Genomic DNA, 26,133 nt, shown 5'->3' on the forward strand with positions numbered 1-26,133 from the left:
TTTGCAATTTCACCCCACTTTCTCAACATGTCATCCACAGTGTAATCTGTGAATAGCTCCAAAGGTTTCAACCACTATACAACCCTAATATGTATGATAGCACTCAGATCTGTTGCTCCTCTCTCAACTTCTGAGAATATTCTGGAATTTCTTTCTTCCCAAAGTGTCCAACATACTGCAGCCTTTACTCCTCTCCACATAGTCCTTCCCCTTTTTATCCGCCACCTGAAAAAAAAAGGGTAAAAAGGCCCTGCAAGTCTGATGGAGGATTCCAGCTACATCCAAATAGGGAGAAAGCCCAATCCCAAATTGACCTTGTAAGATGGCAAGACACCAGTAGGTGAAAACCAGTGTCCCCATCCGCTTTACAAAGAACACACCAATGAGGTAACAAGCAAGTATCGAATCTCTTCTTTTGGAGTAGATCACCGGTGTTGATTCTTTTCAGATAGGATTCCCAACAAAAACTACCAACCCTAGGAGGTATTGCTCTGCACCAAACCTCATCAACAGGGAAAGGGGAGAAAGTAGGACTGGTGGACCGACTTAAGACTTTGAAGAAGGAAGCACAATAAAAGATGCCATTGGGGGTAGGTGTCCAAATTCTAGAATCTGCCCTAGTGGGGTCTAAGACAACGTTATCAAGAAGTGTAATAAGGCTCGAAATACTGTCGAAGTCTGAGTCCCTCAAATCCCTTTTTAGACCCAAGTTCCTCCCAATCCTAGAAGTGGAAGAGGACAGGGTGGTGAAAGATGAGATTGGCTCATTTTTCAAATCAGATAGTTCATACAAAGAAGGAAATTGATCCTTTAGAGGGGCACTCCCCACCCAGGTTTGTTCCCAAAATTTTATGGAGTTGTCATTCTAGTGCCCCATCCATTGTGCTCCAGCCCATGTATACTTGCCACTATTCTAGCCCGTAGCTTCTCTTTCTCCATAGGGAACCTTCACAACCACTTTCCCAAAAGAGCCATATTCCTTCTCCTAATATTCTCAAGCCCCAAACCACCACAAGTCTTACTCCTACACACTATCTCCCAGCTAACTCTATGATCATTCTTCTCTCCCGGCTCCCATAGGAAATCTCTCGTTAGCTTCTCCAATCTGTTAGAAACCTTCACTGGGATTTTAAACACCGATAGGAAAAAGATGGGTAAGTTAGCAAGCGTGGCCTTAATTAGTGTAATTCTCCTACCAAGAGAGAGGTAGGATTATCACCTAATGGCAACCCTAAGTAGTTCAAAGGCCACCCTGAGACTTCACACCCTAGCACTTCAGCACTCTCTTTAATCTCTCCCTCCTGTATATTCACCCCCACTACACAACTTTTCCCAAGGTTAATCTTCAAGTTGGACATTTGCTCAAACAGTTGTATCACCGACTTCAAATTCCTGATAAAGCTCACATTACCGCCTTCACAAAACAGAATCGTGTCATCAGCAAATTGCAAGCGAGTGAGGGGGGTTTCCACCCTCCCAACTCTCCAGCCTCTAATGAGCCCCCTAGAATCTGCTATGTGAATCAGTTTCCCCAATACCTCCGCAATTAGAATGAACAAGAAAGGAGAGAGGGGGTCTCCTTGTCTTATACCCCTACTGGTTGGAAAGAAATGTACCACTGTCCCATTCACTAGCACTGAATAATGACAATTCCAGACACAACTCATGATCCACTTACACCATCTAGCCCCAAACCCAAATTTAGTCAAAACTTTCCTCAAGAAGTCCCAGTCCACCAAGTCATAAGCCTTTTCCAAGTCCAACTTACAGACCACTCCCTTCTTATCCCTCTTAAAGTTCTCCACATTCTCATTAGCAATTAAAATCTGATCAGTATTTTGTCTTCCACTCACAAAAGCTCATTGATAATGTGCAATGATATCTGACAATAACTCCTTCAGCCTCAAAGACAACACTTTTGCAATGATCTTATACAAGCTATTTACCAAGCTAATTAGCCTAAAATACTTCGGGTGGGATGCATCTTTCTTTTTTGGAATTAAGGTTATAAATGTGGAGTTCACACCCGGATTGACAGTTCCTTTCCTGAAAAACTCCTCAAACACCCGCAAAAGATCATTTTTCAAAATATCCTAATAGTCCTGATAAAAAGCCATTGTGAACCCATTTGGCCCTGGAGCTTTTGTTCTATCCATAGCAAACACAACCTCCTTGATCTCTTCCAAATTAAAGATTCTTTTCCAACATTCTCCTGTTCTCTACCCCTACATCTGGCCAATCCAATCCTTCTACCCACACCCTTCTACTCATAGGCCTTCCTAGAATGGATTTGAAGTGCTCCACACAGGCCTCAACTATCTCCTCTTGTTGTATTAACTCAACTCCATCTACTACCAATTTGGAGATGAAGTTCTTCCTTCTCCTGCCATCTGCCAAAGAGTGGAAATACCTACTGTTTCTGTTTCCCTTATGCAACCATTTACACCGAGATTTTTTCCTCCAGCTAATTTCCTCCTTGTGTAGGCAGTCAGTCCTCTAATTGTCTTCTCAAACCTCTCCTGAGTTCATTGTCTTCCTCTCCAAATTCTCCCATTTCTTCTTTAGAGTCAAGGTTTTCAAATTTATCCATCAGAGCTCCCTTTCTTTCTTCTATCCTCCCAAACTCCACCAATCCACTCCTTGATTTTTGCTTTCAAGAATTGTAGTTTCTTATGGAATCTCATCCCCTCCCATTCCACCATTGGGTTACACTCATACCACCACTCCCTCACTTTGTTAGTAAACCCTGGATGAATTAACCACATATTTTCAAATCTAAAGGGGTAGGACCTCCACACCTTCTTTCCTCCTTACATAACACTATGGGCCAATGATCCGAAGTCACCCTTGGGAGTTCTAGAAACCAAGGTTCCCCAATGTTCTTCCCAATCCGAAGAGAACAAGAATCTATCTAGCTTAGAGCAAATGGGTCTAGATTGGAGATTTGACCATGTAAATGGGAATCTCTTTAAGCTCAAAGGCATCCGCAAAACTGTTAAACTTCCTCATGCTTTTTGTCACCCTCTGATTAACCTTATTGGATTCCTCCGAGAATCTAATCACATTGAAATCCCCACCCATGCACCAGGGCCCATCCTAAAGCCGTCTAACATCAGCCAATTCTTCCCACAACTCCTTTCTCTCTCTGTAGTCATTTGGTCCATATAGATTCGTGAGCACCCACATATAATCATCCTCTTGCTACTTAAACTTCATAGTAACCGAGTACTTTCCGATCAACTCCTCCAGACCTTCAACCACATCCCTCTTCCACATTGTTACAATCCCCTCGGAAGCACCCCACAAGGGAGCAGCCACCCAACTAATCCCCCTAGCTTTCCATACATTCCTTCCCCATTTGTTATTAAACTCCATTCTCTTAGACTTGCAACAACACAATGTCTAGGTCATACCTCCTTATTATCTCTTTTATTGTCACTCTCAATTCCCCTCACATTCCAACTAAGAATCTTCATTCCGCTTCTTTTATAAACCCCTTGCCACCTACCCACTACTTTCCCCCTTTCTTTCTATCTCCTTTTACCCCGAGCTTCTTGTCACCTTCTACATCTCTCTTCAGTTTCTCTACTTCCCTCAATCTCCTCTTCTTTGTTCTGATCTCCTTCTTCCTCTTCTGTGAGCTTTCTCTCAACACATTCAAATCTTCTAACCTACAACCCAACTTCCCTACAAATTCTGCTATCATGTTTTCTCTCACCGAGTCCTCCACCCCTACCATTCCTATAGAATCCCCTCCATCTTTGTCCACCTACCCTTTCTTCCTCTCCTCTGGTCCCACCTCTGTTTTTTCCTCTCCATCCATCCTCCCTCTCCTGTTACCTCCCTCCACTGTTCTCTCCTCGTAATCCTCTCCATCTCTACCCTCGTTCCCTTCCCTCCTCTCCACTAACCCCTCCCCTCTTCCTTCCTCCCCTTCCCTCCTCCAGATCAACTTTCCTTCCACTTCCTTAAACACTCTTTCAATGATTTCCCACACATTTTCACTCCTATACCTTCCTTCCCACACCTTCCCACTTTCCTTCCTTCCCCTCTCCACTTCCTCGGAGAGCCCGCTAACTAGCTTGGCTACATATTCATGGGCTACTGGACATGGAACAGGAATGGAATTTGGAACCAAAGACACATGAGACACATAAGTAGCACAAACCGAATTCACTTGGTTACCTGGGACTGATGGACAGGCTAGAAAAGGACTGTTCTCGGCCTCCGTCTCTTATTCCAGAGGTTGGTAAATGCTTATCTCCCTGAGTTGGTTGGAAAGTACTTCGGTCCTTTGGTCATCCTGGTGATCTTTCTACTCTACCCCTGGTTCACCCCTAGATGGTTTGTTCCTGCTTTGCTTCCAGTTCTCCCGGTTTGCCCCTTCTGTTATTCCTTGAACACTCTGTAGTCTTGGGAATGAGTTGAGCCGATTACAATCTTCACCCTGAAATAAGCTTGCAAATTCCACCCGTCCATGTCACCTCCAGCACAACTACCTTCGTCATTTACACTGCACACTAGTATCATCAACAGAAAAGTCCTCCAGTTCTTCATCTCCTTCACTGCACTGCACCCAACCTTCATCCTTCTCTTTCCTCTCTTCAGTTCTTTCGCTAGCGTATCTTGGATTCAGCCTCTCTAAGGAGCGTCGCAGGGGGCTAAGCTCCTCTAGACTTCGTCGGGAAACCCACTGCAAATCCAACTTCTTCTCCATTTTCCGCCGCTGCGCGCATTCCCCCCCCTCTCTCGCGACTTGGGACGATGATAAGCCATTATCATTGTCTATCAGTGGCCCAAGAAGAGTCCCCATACCCCAACCCACGTGACATTTTAAGTTATCACGTGGGTCCTTCAAGTGGAACCTCCTTTCAATGTTACACCCACCCGACTCGCCTGCATGACCTTTTAAGTTGTCATGTGGGCCCTTTCAATGCTGTCCTGGCTCAAACTTCACCCCGCCTGACCCACCCGCCACCTTCAACGGTTCGGACCAAACCTTTTGGCTCCCCAACCCATCCTGCCTCTTCGCCACATCAGCATAAGAAGAAGAGCCCGCCATTAATTTGTTTAATTCAAACCCACTTGAATTAGTTTCCTTAATTAGGTTGCTTGTCGTTTGGTTTTCCCCAGCCGGCTCAGAAACCCAAAAAATAACTTTCATCTGCTCCACCTTTTCATCTCCCACCCTCTGCCTTCCACGTGTCCACCACCTAGCCAGCTCATCATCTTCTACCTTAGGAGCACCTTCCCACCACGACCGTTCAACTTCTGAAGCCACCCACACCTTGTACCAGGCTTCATCCGAGCAGATTTCAAATAACCTCGGCAGGTTCTCATGCCTTACACCAGCTACCTATAGCTCCATGGCACCTAGATTTCGTTTATCAGCTTTCATGAATATGCCTCCCAGACTATGCACGATGTGCTCAAGAACAGAGTCTCGCCAGAGGTGAAATGGAAGGCCTACAAGCTTCAGCCGGACACACCCATCTTGGAATTCGACTTCATTGCAGATTGGGCTCCAGTTCTGAACCTGTATCAGACCTCATCACAACTGCTTAAAAACTTAGTTCCTGGTCGCCTACATCAAGCACAACTTTTGTCTCTACAAAAGGAAACAACATAGCTTCACTCCCAATACCTATCTCCCCTGCAACTGTACTCAGAACCCTCACTAGCACCCTTCTTTTCTTCCACTCATCCTTCCCTGCTCCCACCAATAATCTTCAATGAATAGAAGAGCAAGCAACCACCATTTCAGTCGGAAGGCCTTGCACTTCTACTCTTCCCAGAGGTACTAATCGAAACTTCCCCCTCCTGAACTTTTCAACCCTGGTCTTTGGATTTTTGACCAGTTCTCTTCACCCCATACACCCTCTTATCTTTTTAGGCTACAAGGAAAGACTGTAGCACCTTCACAAAATCCATCCACCCTTTCCGTAATCTCCTTTCCGGCACACATAGCATTTGTTTTCCATTTGTTCCATAAAACTCCACCACATAGATAAACCATCCCTTTCTGTTTCTTTTCAATTCTGTTACATATTTCTTACCTAGAACTGACATGGAGTTTTTCCAGCCATTCACCTTACTAGAGTTGATAGCCCCATCTATGATACCTTTCATCCAGACAATGACCTCCTTTGATACCAACACAGTCGCCCTGTTATTCTCTCTGATTTTCATTGCATCCTCACCTTTGATCCTTTCCTCTTCGAACTTGAAAGTTTTGGCTTCGATCGACACCTCAAATCCTCCAAGTATGTCCAAGCCTCTTTGCGCTAGCCTCTCCGCCTTGCCTTGCCCAATTTGTTTATTGTTTATTTATGATTTTTTTTTTATTATTTTTATTAGAACAATTTGTCTCTCTGTCATGCACTCTTGTCCTGAACCTACAAACAGGGGAATCATCCCCAACTCCCTCATATCTTCTTTGTTCATATCCTCTCCCACCATATCTTTTATTGTCTTACTTTTATTTTTACATATTCTATAGGTGATTAATGAGTTCTGATGATCAAAAAAATACATTGGCAATCAATCCAGGTAAATTCAATGTCCTAAGTGTCAATCTGGAGAGCCGTAGATGGTTTAGACCGATTTGTAGAACAAAAACAACCATTCAAAGTCGAAAACAGAGCATAGGCAACACATAACACGAGCCTTAAGCATTACGAGCATGACTGATGAAGCAACAAACATTACAGACCTTAAAAATTCAAAAGGCCATTATATTCTAACCGACTTCAATCTATAGCAGAAAGAGTAGAAACGAGTCAAATAAATCAGCATGTCATTGGCATCATTAGTAGTATCAACGGAGATATCGGAACGATGGCAGGCAATCAGATAAATTCATGGTACTCTTGTCAAGCTCCTAAACAGATGATGACTAGGGAATGAAAGGAACAAGTCTGCACATTTCTCTTGTCGGCCGTTGAGGGCATGATCCTTCTTGACCGTAATAAAGCCCCACATTCTTCTTCGTAGGGACCTTGTGTATGTGCCGCCACAGGTTGTGCTGAATAATTCTTGGGGACTCGGTTGGTATCTTGGTAAGTTAATTCTAGAAAGGGGATGGCAAAAGGGCTTTGGGATGGAAAGTTAATGGGCCTGAAAGGCAGACGGTGGGGTGATATTGGGCAATATTGATTTTTGGACAAAGGGTAAGAAAAAATGAGAGGGGGCCTTGTGGGATCTATGGTGAGGACAAAAGAATCAAGCTGGGTTATTGGATTGCTCAGGGTGATGGGATTCTCCATAGGGACTATAACGTCCTTGGGATCAACAAAGGTCTCCACTCCAGATTCTATGAAGTTGTTGGATGAGCCAGGACTGGCTCTGTGATCAGGTAGAGGATTCTGTGTTATTCCCATACCTTGCTGTAAGGGATGGTCCGATACTAGATTAAAGGTAATCAGGTGCTGATCAATCAAATCTTGGATAACAAATTTTAATGGCAGCAACGACCTGTAGTGTGATCAAGTCCTTGGTGAAAAGCGCAATACGTGTTCTCATCATAATTCCTTGGCTTGGGCTCTAGGATGGTCTCCATTTCAATGGCTTCAAATACCCCTCTTGGACCCAAGGTGGGCAACAACTGGGAGTGGGGGTTTGGTATTTGGGTAAGCTCTCTCACTTCCTTGCGGGGGTGAGGAGTAGTTGGGGGATAGGTGTCGGGGGGGGTACATTGTTGTACCTGGGAGGAGGATACTGGGGTTTACTGGTGTAGGCTGGTAGGGCGTCGTTGGTCGAGGTTGTTGTGGTTGAGGTGAGACGTTCATTACAAGGGGTGGTCTGATAGGTGAAGGGTTGGGTTGAACAACAACTATGAAATTAGTTTGGGGAAAGGTTGTAGGTAGAGTAGCTTCATGGGTGGAGATTGTATTTACTCCTAGGGGGGTGTAAACGGATCGAATTCGAATTGGATCAAGAAATATCCGATTTCGATTCTGAGTAGAAAATCCAATATCCGAATTCGATTCGATATTTGACGGATATTGAAAATTAATATCCAAATTCGAATTCGATTAATTAATTATTTTAGATAATTAATAAATATATAAAATAAATATTTTATTGATATAAAGTGTATAAATTATTTATATAACTTATATATATATATATATAAATTATATAAAATATTTTATATATTATAGAAGAATTAAACAACCGGTCAAATTCGGATATTTATCGAATCGAATCAGGTCATATCCGAATTCGATTGATTAGATATTAGTTGAAAAACAGTCCTAGAAGTGGGGACTGTGTTTGAAACAAAGGAGACTAGCAAGAGAGATTAGAGAAGAAGAGAGAGCTGCGGCAAGGAGAGTTAGAGGATGAGTGTTTCGAACATAACCTCCCTCTAACGCTCTAATACACTTTTATTAAGTTAATCTTTTAGTAATTACAAGAGAGGTCCTTAGTTGGACAAGAAATTACAAAAAAAGGAACATAAAAGAGTATGGGCCCAGAATAAGGCCCATTACAGAGAAGAACATAGAGATAACATACAGTAACAGCCTATGGGCCATTCGACCCATCTTCTCTACACTCCCCCTCAAGCTGAGCATAGATGTCAATCATGCCCAGCTTGCCAGTGTCATGATGAAGTCTTGCCTTGGAGATGCCTTTGGTGAGAAAGTCTACCAATTGGCCTTCAGAGGTAACGAATGGAAGGCACACTTCTCCGGAGGAGACTCTTTCTCGGATAAAATGTCTATCAACTTCAATATGTTTGGTTTGATCATGTTGTACCAGGTCGTGAGCAATGTTGATGGCAGCCTGATTATCACAGTACAACATCACGGGTCTGTCATGATCAATCCCAAGTTCTTCCATTAATGACCTTAGCCACAACAATTCCGAGACCCCATGTGTCATGGCCCTATACTGCTTCTGCAGAAGATCTGGCCACAACAGATTGTTTCTTACTCCTCCAAGAGACAGCATTACCAGCCACCAGACTGCAATATCTTGAAGTAGATCTTCTGTCATCCATATTTCCAGCCCAATCAGCATCAGTATAGGCTTCAAGTTTCAAGTGGTCATGCTTGGTAAATAGGATTCCTTTCCCTAGAGAGCCTTTCAGATAGCACAAAATCCGTTCTGCCGCTGCCATATGAGTATCTCTAAGAGCATGCATGAATTGGCTAATGCAACTGACAGCATACGCAATGTCTGGTCTAGTCATACACAGGTGCAGGAGCTTCGCAAGAAGTCTCTGAAAAACCCCTTTGTCTTCCAATAGAGTTCCATCTGTAGCTGAAAGTTTGTGACTCATATCAATGGGAGTTGCAGTTGGTCTTGCACCCAGTTTTCCAGTTTCAGACAATACATCAAGAACATATTTCCTTTGGGAAATAAGGATCCCATCCTTGGATTTGACAACTTCTATGCCAAGGAAGTTTCTCAACTCCCCCAGATCCTTAATCTCAAATTCTGTACGGAGGAAAGACTTAAGAGTCTGAATGCCTGAGGCATCATCACCAGTCACTATAATGTTATCAACATACACAATGAGATACACTGCTAAGGATCTACTTCTCTTCACAAACAGAGTATGATCCGACTGTGTCTGAACATAGCCGAATCTAACAAGTGCAGCTCTAAATCTCTCAAACCAGGCTCTAGGAGATTGTTTGAGACCATAAAGAGATTTCTTCAATCTACATACCTTTCCTTGCATATCTTTCCCATACATCCCTGGGGGAAGACGCATGTAGACTTCCTCATGTAAGTCACCATTCAGGAATGCATTCTTTACATCCAACTGATAGAGAGGCCATTCAAAGTGAGCTGCCGGAGATAAAAGAACCCTCACAGATGTCATCTTGGCAACAGGGGCAAAAGTCTCCAGGTAGTCAATTCCATATGTCTGTGTATACCCTTTTGCAACAAGTCTAGCCTTGTACCTCTCAATAGTTCCATCAGCCCTGTATTTAATGGTGAAAACCCACTTGCACCCAACCGGATCCTTCCCTTCAGGCAAATCCACCAACTCCCAAGTACCATTTGCATGTAGAGCATCCATTTCGGTTTCCATAGCATCTTTCCATTCTGGAATCCCAAGAGCTTCTGAGACAGACCTAGGAATGGGGTTAGAAGCAATAGAAGAGAGATAGGCAAAGTATGAAGGAGAAAGCAGGTCATAAGAAAGGTGTTTGGAAATGCTGTGTGCAGTACATTTCCGCTTCCCTTTCCTAACAGCAATGGGGACATCAAGGTCTGGAAAAGATGATTCTAAAGGAGTTGAAGCAGTACTTATTATCTCATCTGTGATTGTGAATGTATGAGCTTCATCTGTTGTAAGGGAAACCACTTGCTTATTCCTGGATGTCTGTCTTTGATACACTTTGGGATTATGGATAGGGCGAGGGGGTAAAGAAATAGGGCCCCCTGGACAAGAGGTATGAAGTGATTGATCCTCCTTTGACTCATTTGGTGAGGATACAGGTTTGTCAAGAGGCTCAACTGGGACAGGAAGAGGAAGAGCAAAAACTTGCGACAGACTCTCCCCCTGTGGACAATGTCCATCCTGAGAGGAACTATAAAAAGGAGAAAATTCATTAAAGGTAACATCCATAGAGACATGTCGGGTGCCAGTCTTTGGATCAAAACAGCAATAACCCTTTTGTGTGGGGGAGTAACCAAGGAAGATACATTTGTGAGCTTTCGGTTCAAACTTGTCTTTGCACACTTGGAATGTGAACATAGCAGGTACAACCAAACACACGAAGAGGAATTGGGAAGAGATCCTTGTCTGGATGAAGAAAACTGAAGGGGGATTTAAACCCTAGAACCCTAGAAGGCATACGGTTTATGAGATAGTAGCAGTAAGTACAGCATCACCCTAAAATCTTGTGGGAACATGTGAGGCAAACAAAAGGCTCCTTGCAACTTCAACAATATGTCTATTTTTCCTCTCAGCAACTCCATTTTGTTCAGGGGTTCTAACACAAGAGCTTTGATGAATAACCCCCATGTCCGAAAGATACAAGGATAAACTCTTCTCAAAGTACTCTTTTGCATTGTCAGATCTGAAAAACTTAATTCTAGTACCAAATCGAGTTAGAACAAGCTCATGAAATTGCTCACAAGTCTTGGGACTTCATCCCGGGATTTCATTAAATATATCCAGGTGAATCTAGAGAAGTCATCAATGAACAAGATAAAATATCTATAACCTCCCATAGAGGATAAATGGTATGGCCCCCACACATCAGAGTGCACAATATGAAAAAGAAAAGAGGATCTTTTATTACTCACAGGGTAATTATTTCTACAATGCTTTGACAACCGACAGGACTCACAATTGAGACTGGACACATTGACTTCCTTAAACAGTTTTGGAAACAAATGGCTTAAAGCAGAAAAAGGTAAATGACCCAACCGAAAATGACTCAACATAATTTGACTAACAGACTCTGAAAAGGTAGAACCAAAAGCAACATTCTTGGGATGATCACAGCATTGGCCAGGGGTGTCGAGCAAGTATATTCCATTCGCTTCATGGCCACTCCCAATCACCTTCTGAGACTTCAGGTCCTAAAACACACAGTGAGAAAGGAAAAGGGTTACACAGCAATTCAATGATTTGGTCAGGCTACTTACAGATAACAAATTGATATTTAATTTAGGCACATGAAGAGTGGAAGGTAAGAGTAAGGAGTCTGTAGCCTTGACAGTTCCCTTGCCGGAAATAGGGGCAAGAAAACCATCAACTAAGGTGATTTTGTCACGGCTAAGAAGTAAGTCATATGAAACAAATAAAGTGGAAAGGTTGGTCATGTGATCAGAAGCACCTGAGTCTATGATCCAAGGGGTTTTGTGTTTACCTGAGGTGGATGCATGGTTAGCGGAAGCCCTTATACCTGAGTGAGCAAAGGCAACAGTGGTTGAACTTCCAGAAGGGATGGATGATGAAGATGCACCTTCAAGCTGACTGATCATCTTTCCAAACTTCTCATATTTAGCTTTCATGGCTGCCAACTGTGCACTGGTAGATTCAACCTCTGTATCTGTGCCTGTGGCTGAATGTGCACTTCCTGTCTTTCTACTATCATTCTTCTTTAAGTATCTGATAGGTACAAGATTGGGATGCAACTTCCAGCACTTGTCCTTTGAATGTTTCGGTTTCTTACAATATTCACACACCACTTCTTTCCTTCCTGAGCCACTGTGAGCTTCTGTAACCCCTTTGGGTTTAATTTCCATATTTGCAAAATGATCATTAATACCAACTCCTTGAACCTGCACTTGCCTTCTACTTTCTTCACTGCTGAGCAGAGTATAGGCTTGTGACAATGAAACGTCTTCCTTGGACAAGATGTTTTGCTTTGTAATATCATATTCAGAATTCAACCCTGTCAAGAACTCAAACACCCTATTCCGTTCAACCAATTTCTTGTATGTTTCAGCATCCTTAGGGGTATCCCAAGTCACGGCCTCTATCAAATCGATCTCTTGCCATATAGATTTTAAGATTGAGAAGTATGCTGCAAGTGACTTCTCCCCCTGTCTTAGATTTTTCACATCACTTCTCAGTTTGTAAGCTCTAGCAACATTCAACTTCTGGGAATAAGTCTCTGCAACACTATCCCAGATCTCTTTAGCCGAATTCATCCACAGATAATGTTGACTGATCTGTGGCTGCATTGAGTTCACAAGCCACCCAATCACAGTGTAGTTTTCTTGTACCCATTTCTCATAAGATGGATCATCCTCTGAAGGAGCTTTCTTGCTCCCAGAAATAAAACCCCATTTTCCCTTGCTACAAATATGGATTTTCACTGATTGTGACCAAGCTAAGTAATTTGTCCCATCAAGCTTGACTGTAGTTACAGTTAGCATAGAATCGGTTGGGGTTCCCAACATCTGCCCATATTCAACAGTATTCTTGTTTTCAAAGTTTGAGAAATCCATCATGCAAAGTTCGGTGATAATTCTTTTCTTTTCTGTTTCAGCCTCCAAAAGACACCCAGCAACCTCCAAACACAAGATATTTCTGATTCTAACAGTCGATGTCCCAAGAGGAAGGCAAAAGAAATACAATCCTTGAGAGACCTTCTGTCGAACACTCAGTGTGCAATACTTGACAGCACACTGTTTACTGTTTCATCCCTCAAAGTATAGGGTACTGTTTACTGTTTCAGCCTTCAAGAAGGGGCTGGAATGAAGATGAGACTAGTACCTCTTAGTTTTAACAGTCTCAGCAACTTTCCAACCCAATAATCAGCCGAATAGGACCTCCAAAAACAACCCAGAGATTTCTGGGTAGGAGCAGTCCAACAACAGTGGCCGAATGATGTAGTCTCAGTAGCAGTGATTCCAGGGGTATTTCGGCTACTTGACAGTCCAGAAAAGAGATAAAAACAACCCAGAAATCTCTGGATTAAGTCAGACCAGAGGATAGCCGAATAGTAGCACTGTTTTCAAGGAAACTTCGGTCCCTTTTAACAGTCCAAAACAGTGAAAAAATAACCCAGAAACAACTGAGCAAAGACTTACAGTAAGAGAGTCTCTGGTTTGTACAATAAACCAGGCCGAACACTTGTCCTCTAGGATGACTTCGAAAAACCCTTTTCTCTGATTTTAAATCAGGCAAAGCAACTTGTTCTCTGGTTCTTCCTGGCCACCGAACCCTTCTCCAAGTGTGTAGAAGCTTGGGAACCCTCCAATGACGTCCAAGAATCAGGCGGATGACTGTAAACTCTCAGCCCTAGAACCTCCTCATGTAGTTGGCTGGACTAGAACTACATGAGGGACACGCCAAGCAGTGGCCTGCTCTGATACCAAGTTGAAAAACAGTCCTAGAAGTGGGGACTGTGTTTGAAACAAAGGAGACTAGCAAGAGAGATTAGAGAAGAAGAGAGAGCTGCGGCAAGGAGAGTTAGAGGATGAGTGTTTCGAACATAACCTCCCTCTAACTCTCTAATACACTTTTATTAAGTTAATCTTTTAGTAATTACAAGAGAGGTCCTTAGTTGGACAAGAAATTATAAAAAAAAGGAACATAAAAGAGTATGGGCCCAGAATAAGGCCCATTACAGAGAAGAACATAGAGATAACATACAGTAACAGCCTATGGGCCATTCGGCCCATCTTCTCTACAATATTCAAATTCGATTCGATTATGTTGAATATCGAATTCGAAATCAGATTTTCGAATACCGTTAACACCCTTATTTACTCTAGTGTCCGACTTTGGTTTAAGCGAGTGTCTCCTAGGTCCAGGAGTAGAACTAGGTGAGCTTCCTGCCCCAGCTATTATCGGATTCATGTGTCCGTGATGCATCGACTCCTCTATCCTTATGACACCTCTGACAACATCACTAAAGTCTCTCAATGGCTGGGCCACCAATAATGTGTGATATGGATCTTTTAGTGTTTTGATAAATGTCCGAACCATTTCTTCTTTAGGCATGGGATGGCGGAGTTTGGCCGCCACTTCGCGCCACCGGTAAGCATAGTCTAGGAAGGATTCCTCGTACTTCTGGCTCATCAATTCAAGATCTATTCGGTCCGGGACCAGTTCCATATTGTAGGAAAACTCTGACACCTTTTTCCATGACCTTTTCTTTTCCTCTTCCAAATTTGCAAACCATGTCCTTGCACTACCCGCCAAACCTTTCTGAAACATCTGGATCAGCAATTTCTCATCAGACCCATATTGAAACATGTCTCCATACAAAATTTTCAAGTGAGTTTGGGGGCCTATCATATTTCTCGAAATCGGGAATTTGAACTTTTTTGGCAGCTTGGCATCAGGGTAGAGGCATAACTCCTTAAAATCTGTAAAACTCAAATTGTGGACCCCCTTACTTGTTTCATCTCTTCTTTCAGCTTTTCTACATCATCCTTGAGGGGGGTTTGGAATAGGGGAGGTGGTGTAGTGAACTTGGGATATCATGCCCTCAAGGGCCGACAAGGGAAAAGCGAAGGTGGGGGAAACTTTGGAGGAAGCTAGATCAAGGGAAGAAGAAGCGAAAGAGGAAGAATAATTCCGTAGAGCCATTGAGAAGTCTAAATACAATGTGATGGATCATTTTCATTTTCAGTTGTGTATGGAAATGTGCTAATTACTATTTTAGGAGACAACCAAATCTCACTAGTAGAGGAGTCCTCAGTGCAGCACATGAAGGTAGTGAGTATTACTCTTACCAGTTTGAGGAGGTTAACTCAATTGAAAAGGTTAGGAAATCTTATACTCGACCCTCTCCAACCCTCTTTGGAGAAGATGATCCCAAGTTCACTACACCACCTCCCCTATTCCAAACTCCCCTCAAAGATGATGTAGAAAAGTTGAGGCAAGTAAAAGGGGTCCACAATTTGTGTTTTATAGATTTTAAGGAGTTGTGCCTCTACCCTGATGCCAAGCTGCCAGAAAAGTTCAAAATTCCCGATTTCAAGAAATATGACGGGAAGGGATGCCCCCAAACTCACTTGAAATTTTTTTGTGGAGACATGTTTCAATATGGGTCTGATGAGAAGTTGCTGATCCAGATGTTTCAAAAAAGTTTGACGTGTAGTGCAAGGAAGGTGGTTTCTGGTTCTTTCTCTTTTGATTTTTCAAGTGCCTTGCCTCTTTAGCTTTCTGGTACTCTTTCTGTTGATTGTTCTGATGTTTTCCATCCCCTGAGTTTTAATATAATTCAGTTTATCCTTTTCTACCGAAAAAAAATTGTTAGACTATCAAGCTGTTCGGAACATATCCAAGGTTTTTAATCAACTGCAAAATATTTTTGTTTTGACAAATACAAATATGAAAAGTGCAAAACCTTGTATAACATTGTAGGCATGATGAATTTCTTCCTAGTTTAAGCATCCATGATGTGAGATACAATTTTGCATGGGTTTGCATGCTCTGACACGTTTGTAATGTTCAGCATTGTGTCCATATAGGTTGTATTCCACTTTTGACTGAACACTGGCCATGTATGATTTAACTGGATGGTATAGTCTTTTTGCCATCTCTAGTGTGGTCCCAAGCCTAAGTCCTGTAGCTCCAGCAACATGGAGGATATGCCTTTTATCATTGAACATCTATATATCTGTTTCAAGTATGTTGGGGGGGGGGGCGGGAATCTGATCTTTGATCCTCCTTAATTTTGAGTCTTTTTCGGTAAGAGAAAGGCAACCATGCATGCACAATTTAACTTGACTCAATCTAGCCTTAATCTCAATTATTTGCGGTTGGCTACAGAATCCTATTTTGTTCTATCAAGAGCCATTGTTTTTTTTTTTTTTCAAAGTCTGGTCCTTAGATAAATTCTTTCCACTTCATCCTACACTTCTTTGGTAGTCCATGCATGCACAGCTCATACATGTTGGTATTTTTCCACTATGTTAATCAATCCTTTTGTGTTGACATCTAATTGTTGCATTAAGTGGGCCATGTATTTGATATAAGAGATCGATTTGTTTTTGGTGACTGTCCATCCCTTTCCAGTTCTTGGAAAGATGATATATTTTTATCTTTTTCCTTTTTCATCTCAGTTAATTACTGTTTCTTGTTGTCATTTAATAGATAACTGAGATCTGGCTTTTTCAAGGGGCACTATGTGATTGGTCTTTCTTGCAGGTGTATGCTCTTGGAGGTTTCATGGTTCTAAGGTGGATATGGGCTAGGTGGAAGGAGAGGAGGGCTAAAGATGATTCGTCAGGTGAACCCTCCCCTGGAGATGACGGACATCTCTAGTCTCTACGCATGAGTGGTCATCATTTGCTGTGAGTTATCAATGTATGCTTTGCTAACTAAGGGAATCCCACCCAACAATTTGTCTCTTTTCACATCTGGTTTGTAAGGCCGGATTTAGGGTAGTTGGGCTGGCGTTGAACTTTTTCTAGTGATATTAATTTTAGCTCAACTCACCTATGCAAGAGGAAATTCAAAGTTAAGAAACAGCAACTTTTCTTTGTTCTGAGTCAACGGTGTATACTATTGCTATATTCATTAGGGAATCCTGCCCAAAAACCGACTCTTTTTCACCCATGAAGTGTGGCCATGTGATAGATGCTGTATACATGGGTCCCTATACGGCTTTCCTTGTTTGCATTTTCCAGATCGTTCTGGAGCTTGTTTCTTTCTATGCTTCTTGTTCATAGGGCTGGTGGTAGGGTAGTTGGACTCATCCACCATTCCATCCAAACTGAAGCTCAAAGTTGAGAAGCAGCAAGCCGGCAATCTTTTCTTTGTTGACGCTTGTTGTCACTCTCAAATCCTAACTGATACCTCTCCAGTTCTTTGGTTAAGTGCGGGGCATCTTGCATGGTGGACCCAAAACTACTACTCAGGCGTCAAGGTGGTTGGAGAAGTCAAAGAGTCCAGTTTGGCTTTTTCCATGATTCCTCGAGTGAGTCACAGTTCTATTTTACAGAGTCGCTGTCCCTTTCTTTCCATCTTTTGGTATGACAGAAACCCAGGAAGCTTTTCTGCGAATTTTCTTTCTCTTGCTTTCCTTTTGTCTCCACTCCACGTGGAGGCTGGACAAGGTTTGCTAGAAGTAGAAGGGAAGGCAACATGGATGTACTAGGCCATTTGTCCATGCCGTTGCTTGGAACGGTTTTACGCCAAGGCCGTTCTTAGGGCCTATTTGAGAGGGCTGAAATTGATCTGCTTTTAACTGAGCCACTTTGAATTTTCAAGAAGCTACTAAAAGAAACTTAACCAGAAACACAGTCAACCAGCGGGTTGTTCTTGCGGGTTGTTTGACTATGATGCCAGAAAGGCCTGGCATGATACCGAAAAGACTTGTAACCAATCATAAAAGTGGTAAACAATAAGGTGGTTGGGTTTTCATCAAAATTCAAGCCTTTCCGCCAAGGTTCAAAATATTGATACAGGCGTATCGGGCTATATCAATATTCTTTTTTTAATTTTTTTTTTCAAAACCGATTCAGGGGCCCGGTTTAAGGCTCTTCCACCCCTTGAACCTGTCAGAACCCTGATACACCCTCTGTAGGGACGTATCGAGGAGCTCCCCATATCGGCCAATGATGTCTTTCTGACATCATAGATTTTTCCTGTGCTTATAAAGTTATAAGCTCTTCAGTGGAGCCCATTTTATGAAGCCATAAGCCGCTATGTAGGGTGTATCGAGGATCTCCCCATATCGGCCAATACGGGCCGATATGTGTCGATACTTTGAACCTTGCTTTCCACTATCATGTCTTTCTGACATCATAGATTTTTCCTGTGCTTATAAAGTTATAAGCTCTTCAGTGGAGCCCATTTTACGAAGCCATAAGCCGCTATGTAGGGTGTATCGAGGAGCTCCCCATATCGGCCAATACGGGCCGATATGTGTCGATACTTTGAACATTGCTTTCCGCTATCATGTCTTTCTGACATCATAGATTTTTCTTGTGCTTATAAAGTTATAAGCTCTTCAGTGGAGCCCATTTTACGAAGCCATAAGCTGCTATGTAAAAGCCCTCTGAAATTGGCACTTAATGGTCAGGGTACAAGTTGGGTTGGATTAGGTGCATTTGCAATAAACCCTAATCCAATCTGAGGCTCAGTTTGGAAGGAGTACAAATACGAATTTGTAAAGTGCAAAACCTTGTATTTTGTATTATTTTGAATGTATTTGCACAGTACATATTTGTATTTGTATTTCTATCAAACTGACCTTGAGTTGTTGAACCCCAACTCTAATCATGAACATACATTTTCTTCAATTCTATTTGGTTTCTTTGAAAAGAAATGTTAGTACTGTTTTAATATTTTTAAACTTAAGATGGGCCCATCAAGGTTGATCATATATATATTATGAGGACAAACTTATGGGTCTTTTAGAGTATGATACTTAGGCCATGTTTGGGAGTGCTTATGTTAACAATAAGTGCTTATTCAAATAAGCACTTATTTGCATTTGACACTCAGTTCATTTTGGGCGTTTGGTGATCTTTTTCTCCAATAAGCATTTAAATAAGCAATTGTGACTCTTTTGTCCTTTATTTTTTTTTTCAAATTTTCAAAACATCCAATCCAAATTGAATGAATAAAAGTACTTTGATAGAAGTGCTTTCATCCATAAAATCATTTTTATATAAGTGTTTTTGTAGAAGTGCTTTTATAAAAGTACTTTCATTAAAATACTTTTATAAAAATGCTTTCGTAAAAGTACTTTTATAAAACTACTTTCATGTAGTACTTTTATAAAAGTGTTTTTAGAAGAGTACTTTTGTTCATAAAATTACTTTTATAAAAGCATCTTTGTAAAATTGCTTTTGTAAAAGGATGTAATTGGTATTCTGGAAATTTACCATGGATAATTTTGAGAGTAAAAAATTGAATAAGTTCTTATTGTACGTGCACTTAAAAAAAGCTAGAAATTTGGGCTTAAAAAATAAGCCCTTATTTTTAAAATAAGCACTTATTTCAGGCTTATTTCCCAACACCAATAAGTGTTTAATGGTTTGGTCTCCACCCAAATAAGCACTTATTTTTAAGCACTCTCAAACATGTCCTTAGGTTGATTTGAGAGGGCTTCTATCTTAATTGCTATAGAGGAGTTACCTAAGATGAGATAGGATTAGCTGAATACAGTAGCTGTTTAGTAGGCTATGGAATCAACAATCCACACCAATCATAAAATGCATGGGGCCCACAATCATTCAATCTCTTAGTGTGGGGCTTATGTATTTTATCACTCGCACGGGGCATTATCATTGGTTCCACAGATTGCTACACAACTAAAGCATTCAGTTAATCTAAATTCACCTAAGAAAGCTTCACTAGATACAGGTTAATGACTTGTAGGTTTCTCAACTCATGTAACACTAGAAGTTGTTGCGTGAGAGCCCTCCCAAATGGGTACTAGGCTTAGTTTGGGAAGAGCAAGGTTTAAAATTTCGATATGATACGCTTGATACGGGGTGTATCCTATCGTATCTTTGAAAAATAGATACAGGATACAGATGGAAATTGGGCGTCTTGTCTTTTGTCATGCGTATCGGACCGTATCAGGGGCGTATTGGTAGCATATCGACGAAAAAAAATGCAACCAAAAATTGAAAAAAAAAAGGGGGAAAGCAAGTTTCTTTTCTTTGAAATAAGTCTTCTTTCACCCTCAAATGACTCTAAAACTCCAAACCGCATTCCTAGAGTGCTAGATTTGCAAAAATTTACAAAAAATAAGTATGAATCATTAATTTTTTTGAAGATTTTTTCAAAATTTGAAAAAATATGGCAAAAATAGGTAAACTTTTCAAATTTGTATAATATCTTGTAATTTTTTTTTCTTGAATGTTTAAATTTATGTTGATCTACATTTCTTACATTCAAAATCACAATTTTTTTTTGTGTTATCAATAGATTTATGAAAATTTTATGAAGATATTTGGGGAAAATATAAATTAACATAAATTTGAAAATGTAATTTTTTCTCTGTCTATAAAGACTAGATATGTTTTAGATTTATGTATTTATCTATCATATCCATAGAGCAATTGGAGTTTCTTCTTTAATTTATTTTTATTTTTTATATTTCTAATTAATTATATTTTATCATTTGATCACAACAATTGAATATATTATAATTCTATGGATGATATATCATATCCATAGACCAATTGAAATTTCTTCTTTAATAATTATTATTTTTTATATTTTTAAAATTAAAAAATAAATAATTAATTAATTATATTTTATCATTTGATCACAATGATTGAATATATTATAATCTTATGGATGATCTATCATATCCACAAAGCAATTGAAATTTCTTCTTTAATAACTATTTTTTAAATACATTATATAATGTTTATTTATTTATAATTTTTGGAAATAAATAAAAAAATAATTATTATTTAAATAATAAATAATTATTAATTGTATTTTCACTTAGAAGTTGTGCCAATGCATGTTTTATGGTTGGATAGGGGAGTTGGGTTTTTTCCCACCCATAAAACATTAAAACTTTAGAATTATAATTTATAAATTATAGTTAAGCATAGGATTTTCAATGAAATTATAATTAATTATAATATAATTCTTCATAAACTATTAAAATATATTAATTTAATGTATATACACCTCATTAAGGTCTTATTTTTACTGTTATTGATGTATTTTTATGATTTATTAAAGTATTTATAGTGTTTCCAAGCGTATTTATGTGTATCTTAGTTTTTCTCCGATACACATGCATATCCCGATACGTCTCTTAAAATTGTCTTTCCGATATGCTTGATGTTTCAGATACTTTGAACTTTGGAGAAGAGTGCAAATACAAATATTTTCAGTGCAAAACCTTGTATATGGTATTTTTAAAGCTTATATTTTCACTATACATATTTGTATCCGTATTCTTGTAAAGTGTTCAAGTATGTAGAGAGCAAAACTGTGTGTATTTGTCTCGTACATATTTGTATTTGTATTCTTTCCAAATTAAGCCTTATGTATTGAAAAGACTGCTTTTAAACTTAAAACTATATACATACACATCTATAGATGCATGAATACATGAATATGTACATATATACATATTTATATATGCAAATATAAAGGTATTTTAGGTTTCGATTGGGCTGGGTTGCTCAAGGCTTCAACCCTAACCGGGTCTGAAGTTAGGTTAGATTCTTATTTTTCAACCCTAACAACCCTAAACTGACATTCAACCCAACCAAACTTTTTCAATTTGGAATATGGTTAACCCAATCAAGATTGCACCACTACTTAATGCAAAGAGAATACCATAGAGTGAGTAAAATGTGATCCAACAATGTTTCCTCAATGCTTAAATATAGGGGTGTCAATGAACCGTTTTGGGTTGGACCTTGTGCAAGTCAAAATCAATTTAGATGAATTGGGCAGACCTATAAGTAGACCTGTTCATGGGCCGGGCTCGGTTTGAGCTTTTACTCTTCATTAACAAAATTTTTTTAGGCCCGAGCTCGAACTTGGCCCGACCAATGAGCCTACAATTTGGGCTTGAGCCCAATCCTCATAAAAGCCCGAAGTCCAGTCCCGAGCCTAAAGCCCGACCTAACAAAATGATTATCCCTTGTTAGGTTGAGCTCGTGGTGATAGCAACGTTCAACAGCTTGGCCTTCAACAGACGTTCAATGTATTACCCCTTTAAACAGGTCGCTTTCAGCTCATGGTGATAGCAATAGAGGTAGAATGCATAGAATAAGTTCTGTAGATATAATGGAGACATGGGCTAGTCAGTAGAAGGCAAAAAATCTCTACATAAATGGAAATAAATTGCAAACTTACCGCTGGGGAGAGAGAGAGAGAGAGAGAGGGGAAGAAGCCCCAATCCGCATAGAATCTATATTGCAAACTTACCTCAATATCCTGCTCTGTATCCCTTACATTTAGAGGGATCCCATGATTCACCTAAAAGAAGCCCCATATCTCCAACGCGTGCCACACTTTTTTGACAATCTCCTCACGAAGTAAAAGGTCTTCATCGACGCTTTTCATTTTTATACTAGAACCCCATTGTCAACTAGGAAAGGTTAGTCGAGTTAAGGATTAGGGATTTAAGGTTTTAAAACTAGTTGGGTCGGGTTTTTTTGACAAATCCCGAGCTCAGTCCGAAAAATAATTGAGCTGGGCTTTTTGGCCCGATGTCAAATCTGCTGGCTAAAAATCATGTTCAAGCTCGGCCAGGGGCCGGACCGGGCCATCGAGCTACCCGGCTCATGAACATGTCTACCTATAAGTCATTGAATTGGACCAGTCTAATGTATCTACTTGGATTGGATTGGATCTAATCCATCTGTAATGGATTTATATTGGATATGGTCAAATTGAATCAATATCCAGTCCATTGAAGATAAGAATATAAGTGCCAATAGACCAAATTTGGATTGAAACCAATATAAATTAAAACTAATTTGAACAAATTAGACAGTTCAAATATTGAATTGGACTGTCCAAAATGATCAAGTGTATTCATTGAATTGGACTAGACCTGGCCCGTCTATAACAGGTTCATATTGGACGGAATTGGATTGGGCCAAATCCGGTCCAATTGACACCCCTACTTAAAATGCCTAGTCAAAGGAAAATGGTTACCCTGCCCCACAACATACCAATTTGAGGAATAATAGAAGGAATATTTATTGTTATCTTTCCTATTTGGTTGAAGTTGTGGACTGAAGCATCCGTGTGTAGCTGGCTAGCAAAGAAACAAGAAATTAGAACAAGCACAGTCATGCTTTAATGCAGCACCACCCTATCCCTAAGGGCTAAGGCCGGAATGAGGTCAATGAACCCAGTATCCTAGACGACGCTACATGAGTTTGTACCTTTTTATTGGGACATCTCACACTTCGGAGGTGATGATTTTAACTGTTGGAGAGGACGTTGGTCCTATTAAGGGGATCCAGGCAATCCACCTAGGAATCGATTCCAATCAAATGCTTTTCAAATGTAAAGAGAATTCTCTTTTTCCCATTAAAACGTCTTTCCTGAGACGTTTATGTTCAAAAGAATTTTATTTCACAAAACCCAAAACCAACAGTACACAGATTGGATATAGACAATAAGGGAGAAACATAGTAGAGAGAGAGAAAAGGGAATCCATATATTAGACTCTAGTTTATAATTTACGTATCGCAGATGTGGCCAACATTAGAAACAAAACCTCAAAGAACGAGCTTTTCAAGAGATCTTGTGTCTAAGATGAGAATCCTTATGAAGATGATGAAAATAGTAATAGAAAGGGGTATTTAATTCTGAGGTTTCAGAGCTAGTTGGAAAAAGAGAAGAGCTACATGACAATATGCTTTGGACTTTGTATTTGGAGTCAGCCAAAAACCGAAGAAGATCTAGGGCACCCCTGTCCTTAAGATCGATACTATATTACTATTCTTGTTTTATTGTTAGGGTTATGCTGCTTCATGTCACATAGGGAGAGGGAGTTGTTGAACCATCAAGGGATTTAACTATAAAAATGTCTAGAAAACATTGAGAGTGGTTTTGTCACATGGCTATCTCTAGGACGGGTATTAACATTTGAAAATGGCTTTTGTTCTATATCCTTACATTTGACATTTTGGAGGGTTTAAAAACCAATATGTATCGTTAACATATATCATGTATTGCAATATTTTAAACCTTGATAGTGAAAAAGGTGAAAAACACAAAGGCCCCGTCTAGTGTATCTTTGTATGTGGGATGTTGGTTTTTTAGAAGCCCGGTAGCTCGCATTTGCATCTCCCTCCGTTTGGTTGGAAGAAGATCTTTTTGTTGAAAGACCGTGTTCCAAAAAAAATTGAGAGAAGTTCAATTTGAGCTTATTTTGGAAAGCTATAAATGGAGTTTTTCGCCTTTTTGTCTTTCTCGAGTCTTGTCTTTGCACAAACAGATGCATCTCCAATCAAACAGTTTATAAACTGCCAAGATCTTTATGTAAAATCTCACAATATCTTTTGACTATCAAATCTTCCAAAAAATATTTTAAAAAAGACTTACCAAATGACACAAAATATTAAACCCAAAAGAAGAAAACTAGCTAGTTATAACCGAAACATTTCAGAGTAAAAAATTTGAGACCCTAAGATTGTTTATTTAAAAACATGTTCCTAGCAATACAATTATACACCACCTTCTTTGTTGTTTGTTGAAGTAAATGGACAATGTTGAATCTTGATTAGCTAGTTTAGGAGTTGGAAAAAGGGTTAACAACATGAGGGCTGTCCATCCAACAGATGCTCTGAATTGGCCACTTCAATCAGGTTTCGAGTCACTGCATGGAGTACCCACTTCTTTCTGGTAACAGAGCTTCCCCGTGCACACCCTCTATTTTCCTGTCGCTTCGTACTAGAATTTGACCACCTGAGATTCTCTGATCAGAGCCTTCCTGCAAGGCTTGCCGCCTCGGTAGCTAGCACTCTAGCAGTCCGTTCTTTTGGTGTTTTCATTTGGACAGTGGGAAAAGGATACAGACAAGCTTTAAAGAGAAATGCCTTTCATGGGACCCATCACTCAAAAGCAATGTTTTAGGTGGGACCCATCATATACCTTGTGCTGGTTCGATTGGTCTAAGGACCATGTCATGTTTGGGAGTGTTTTATCTTTAATCACTTATTTGAATAAATACTTATTTTAAGTGGGAACCACATGTTACTTGCTGTTTGGGGGAAAAACAGAATAATTAGTGATTGTTCTAAAAAAAGTAAGCCTGTTTTGATGGATAGAGAGTTTTTGGCTTATTTTTAAGCGCTTTTCAATCCGTATTTATCATGATTTCTTAAAACCGACCCAGAGATCGGTTCCTGAATCGGTCAAGGGTTTGGTTGTCAGGTCGAACGGTCGGCTCATTCTGACAAAAAAAAAAATGGTCAAAATCATTCTAACGGTTAATCGCCTGAATCAGTAGTTTGCTGATCAAAATCAATAGTTTTTGAGAAATTCCAATTTTAGGGAAAAATGAAACCAATCACCTGATTGGATCCCAGTTTTTTCGGTTCAGTCTAGTTTTGAAAACCATGGTATTTATTGTATTTCTGACCTGTTTTTAACTCACTACATAATTTTCAAAATACCTATACCACCACATTTGAAATAAACGTTTTGTCAAATTTCACTAAACAAGATAAACACTTGAATCTGAATTTGCTCCTCATAGACCGCATCTCACACCAACCTCACAACCCTTTCAGTTGTGCATTGAGAACATTTTTCATATTTGATTTTATCATTTATAATTTTATAGCGAGATGTCACCGGTACAAAACACTGCAATGTAATGTGAGACTGGTGTGAGGTGCGTTCCTTAGGAAGCAAATCCAATTTCTAAATAATAAGCACTTATTTATCCACTAAGCGAGTTCAGATCTATACCCCAAAGAATGTTCTCAATACACAGCAGGAATGTGCCATAAAACGTTGTGGGGCACAGATGTAAACTCCCATTAAGCACTCCTAAAATGGGGATATGAGCAAACAAAAGGGAGTTTGGATGTCCTACCCACAATAACTCACTATAATTATAATTTGGAAATATGTCCCCATGAATAATGACATGAAGATATTCTCAATGTACAGCTATAATAAGGTGTGAGTAGGAAGATCTGCATTCTTTCAATAAAAAGAGCCATCTGCCTTCTGGTGCCAAGGCCCAGATTGGTTTCCATGAACCTATACGGCTATTACTGTTTTGGACTGAG

General features: G+C 40.1%; 1 protein-coding gene across 1 annotated transcript in view; it reads left to right on the forward strand.

Moving 5' to 3' along the window:
* Positions 1-16,933, forward strand: part of LOC148871035 (uncharacterized) — a 34,248-nt gene extending 17,315 nt beyond the window's left edge. The window contains exon 2 of the mRNA XM_088972384.1: positions 16,586-16,933. Coding sequence (XP_088828510.1) covers positions 16,586-16,702 — 117 coding nt within the window. The 3' untranslated portion in view covers positions 16,703-16,933. The remainder of the gene's footprint in view (positions 1-16,585) is intronic.
* The last annotated feature ends 9,200 nt before the right edge of the window (positions 16,934-26,133 follow it).

This window comes from Nelumbo lutea, chromosome 2, assembly GCF_056320005.1.
Source record: "Nelumbo lutea isolate HS-2025 chromosome 2, American lotus-T2T, whole genome shotgun sequence".
Lineage (NCBI taxonomy): Eukaryota > Viridiplantae > Streptophyta > Magnoliopsida > Proteales > Nelumbonaceae > Nelumbo > Nelumbo lutea.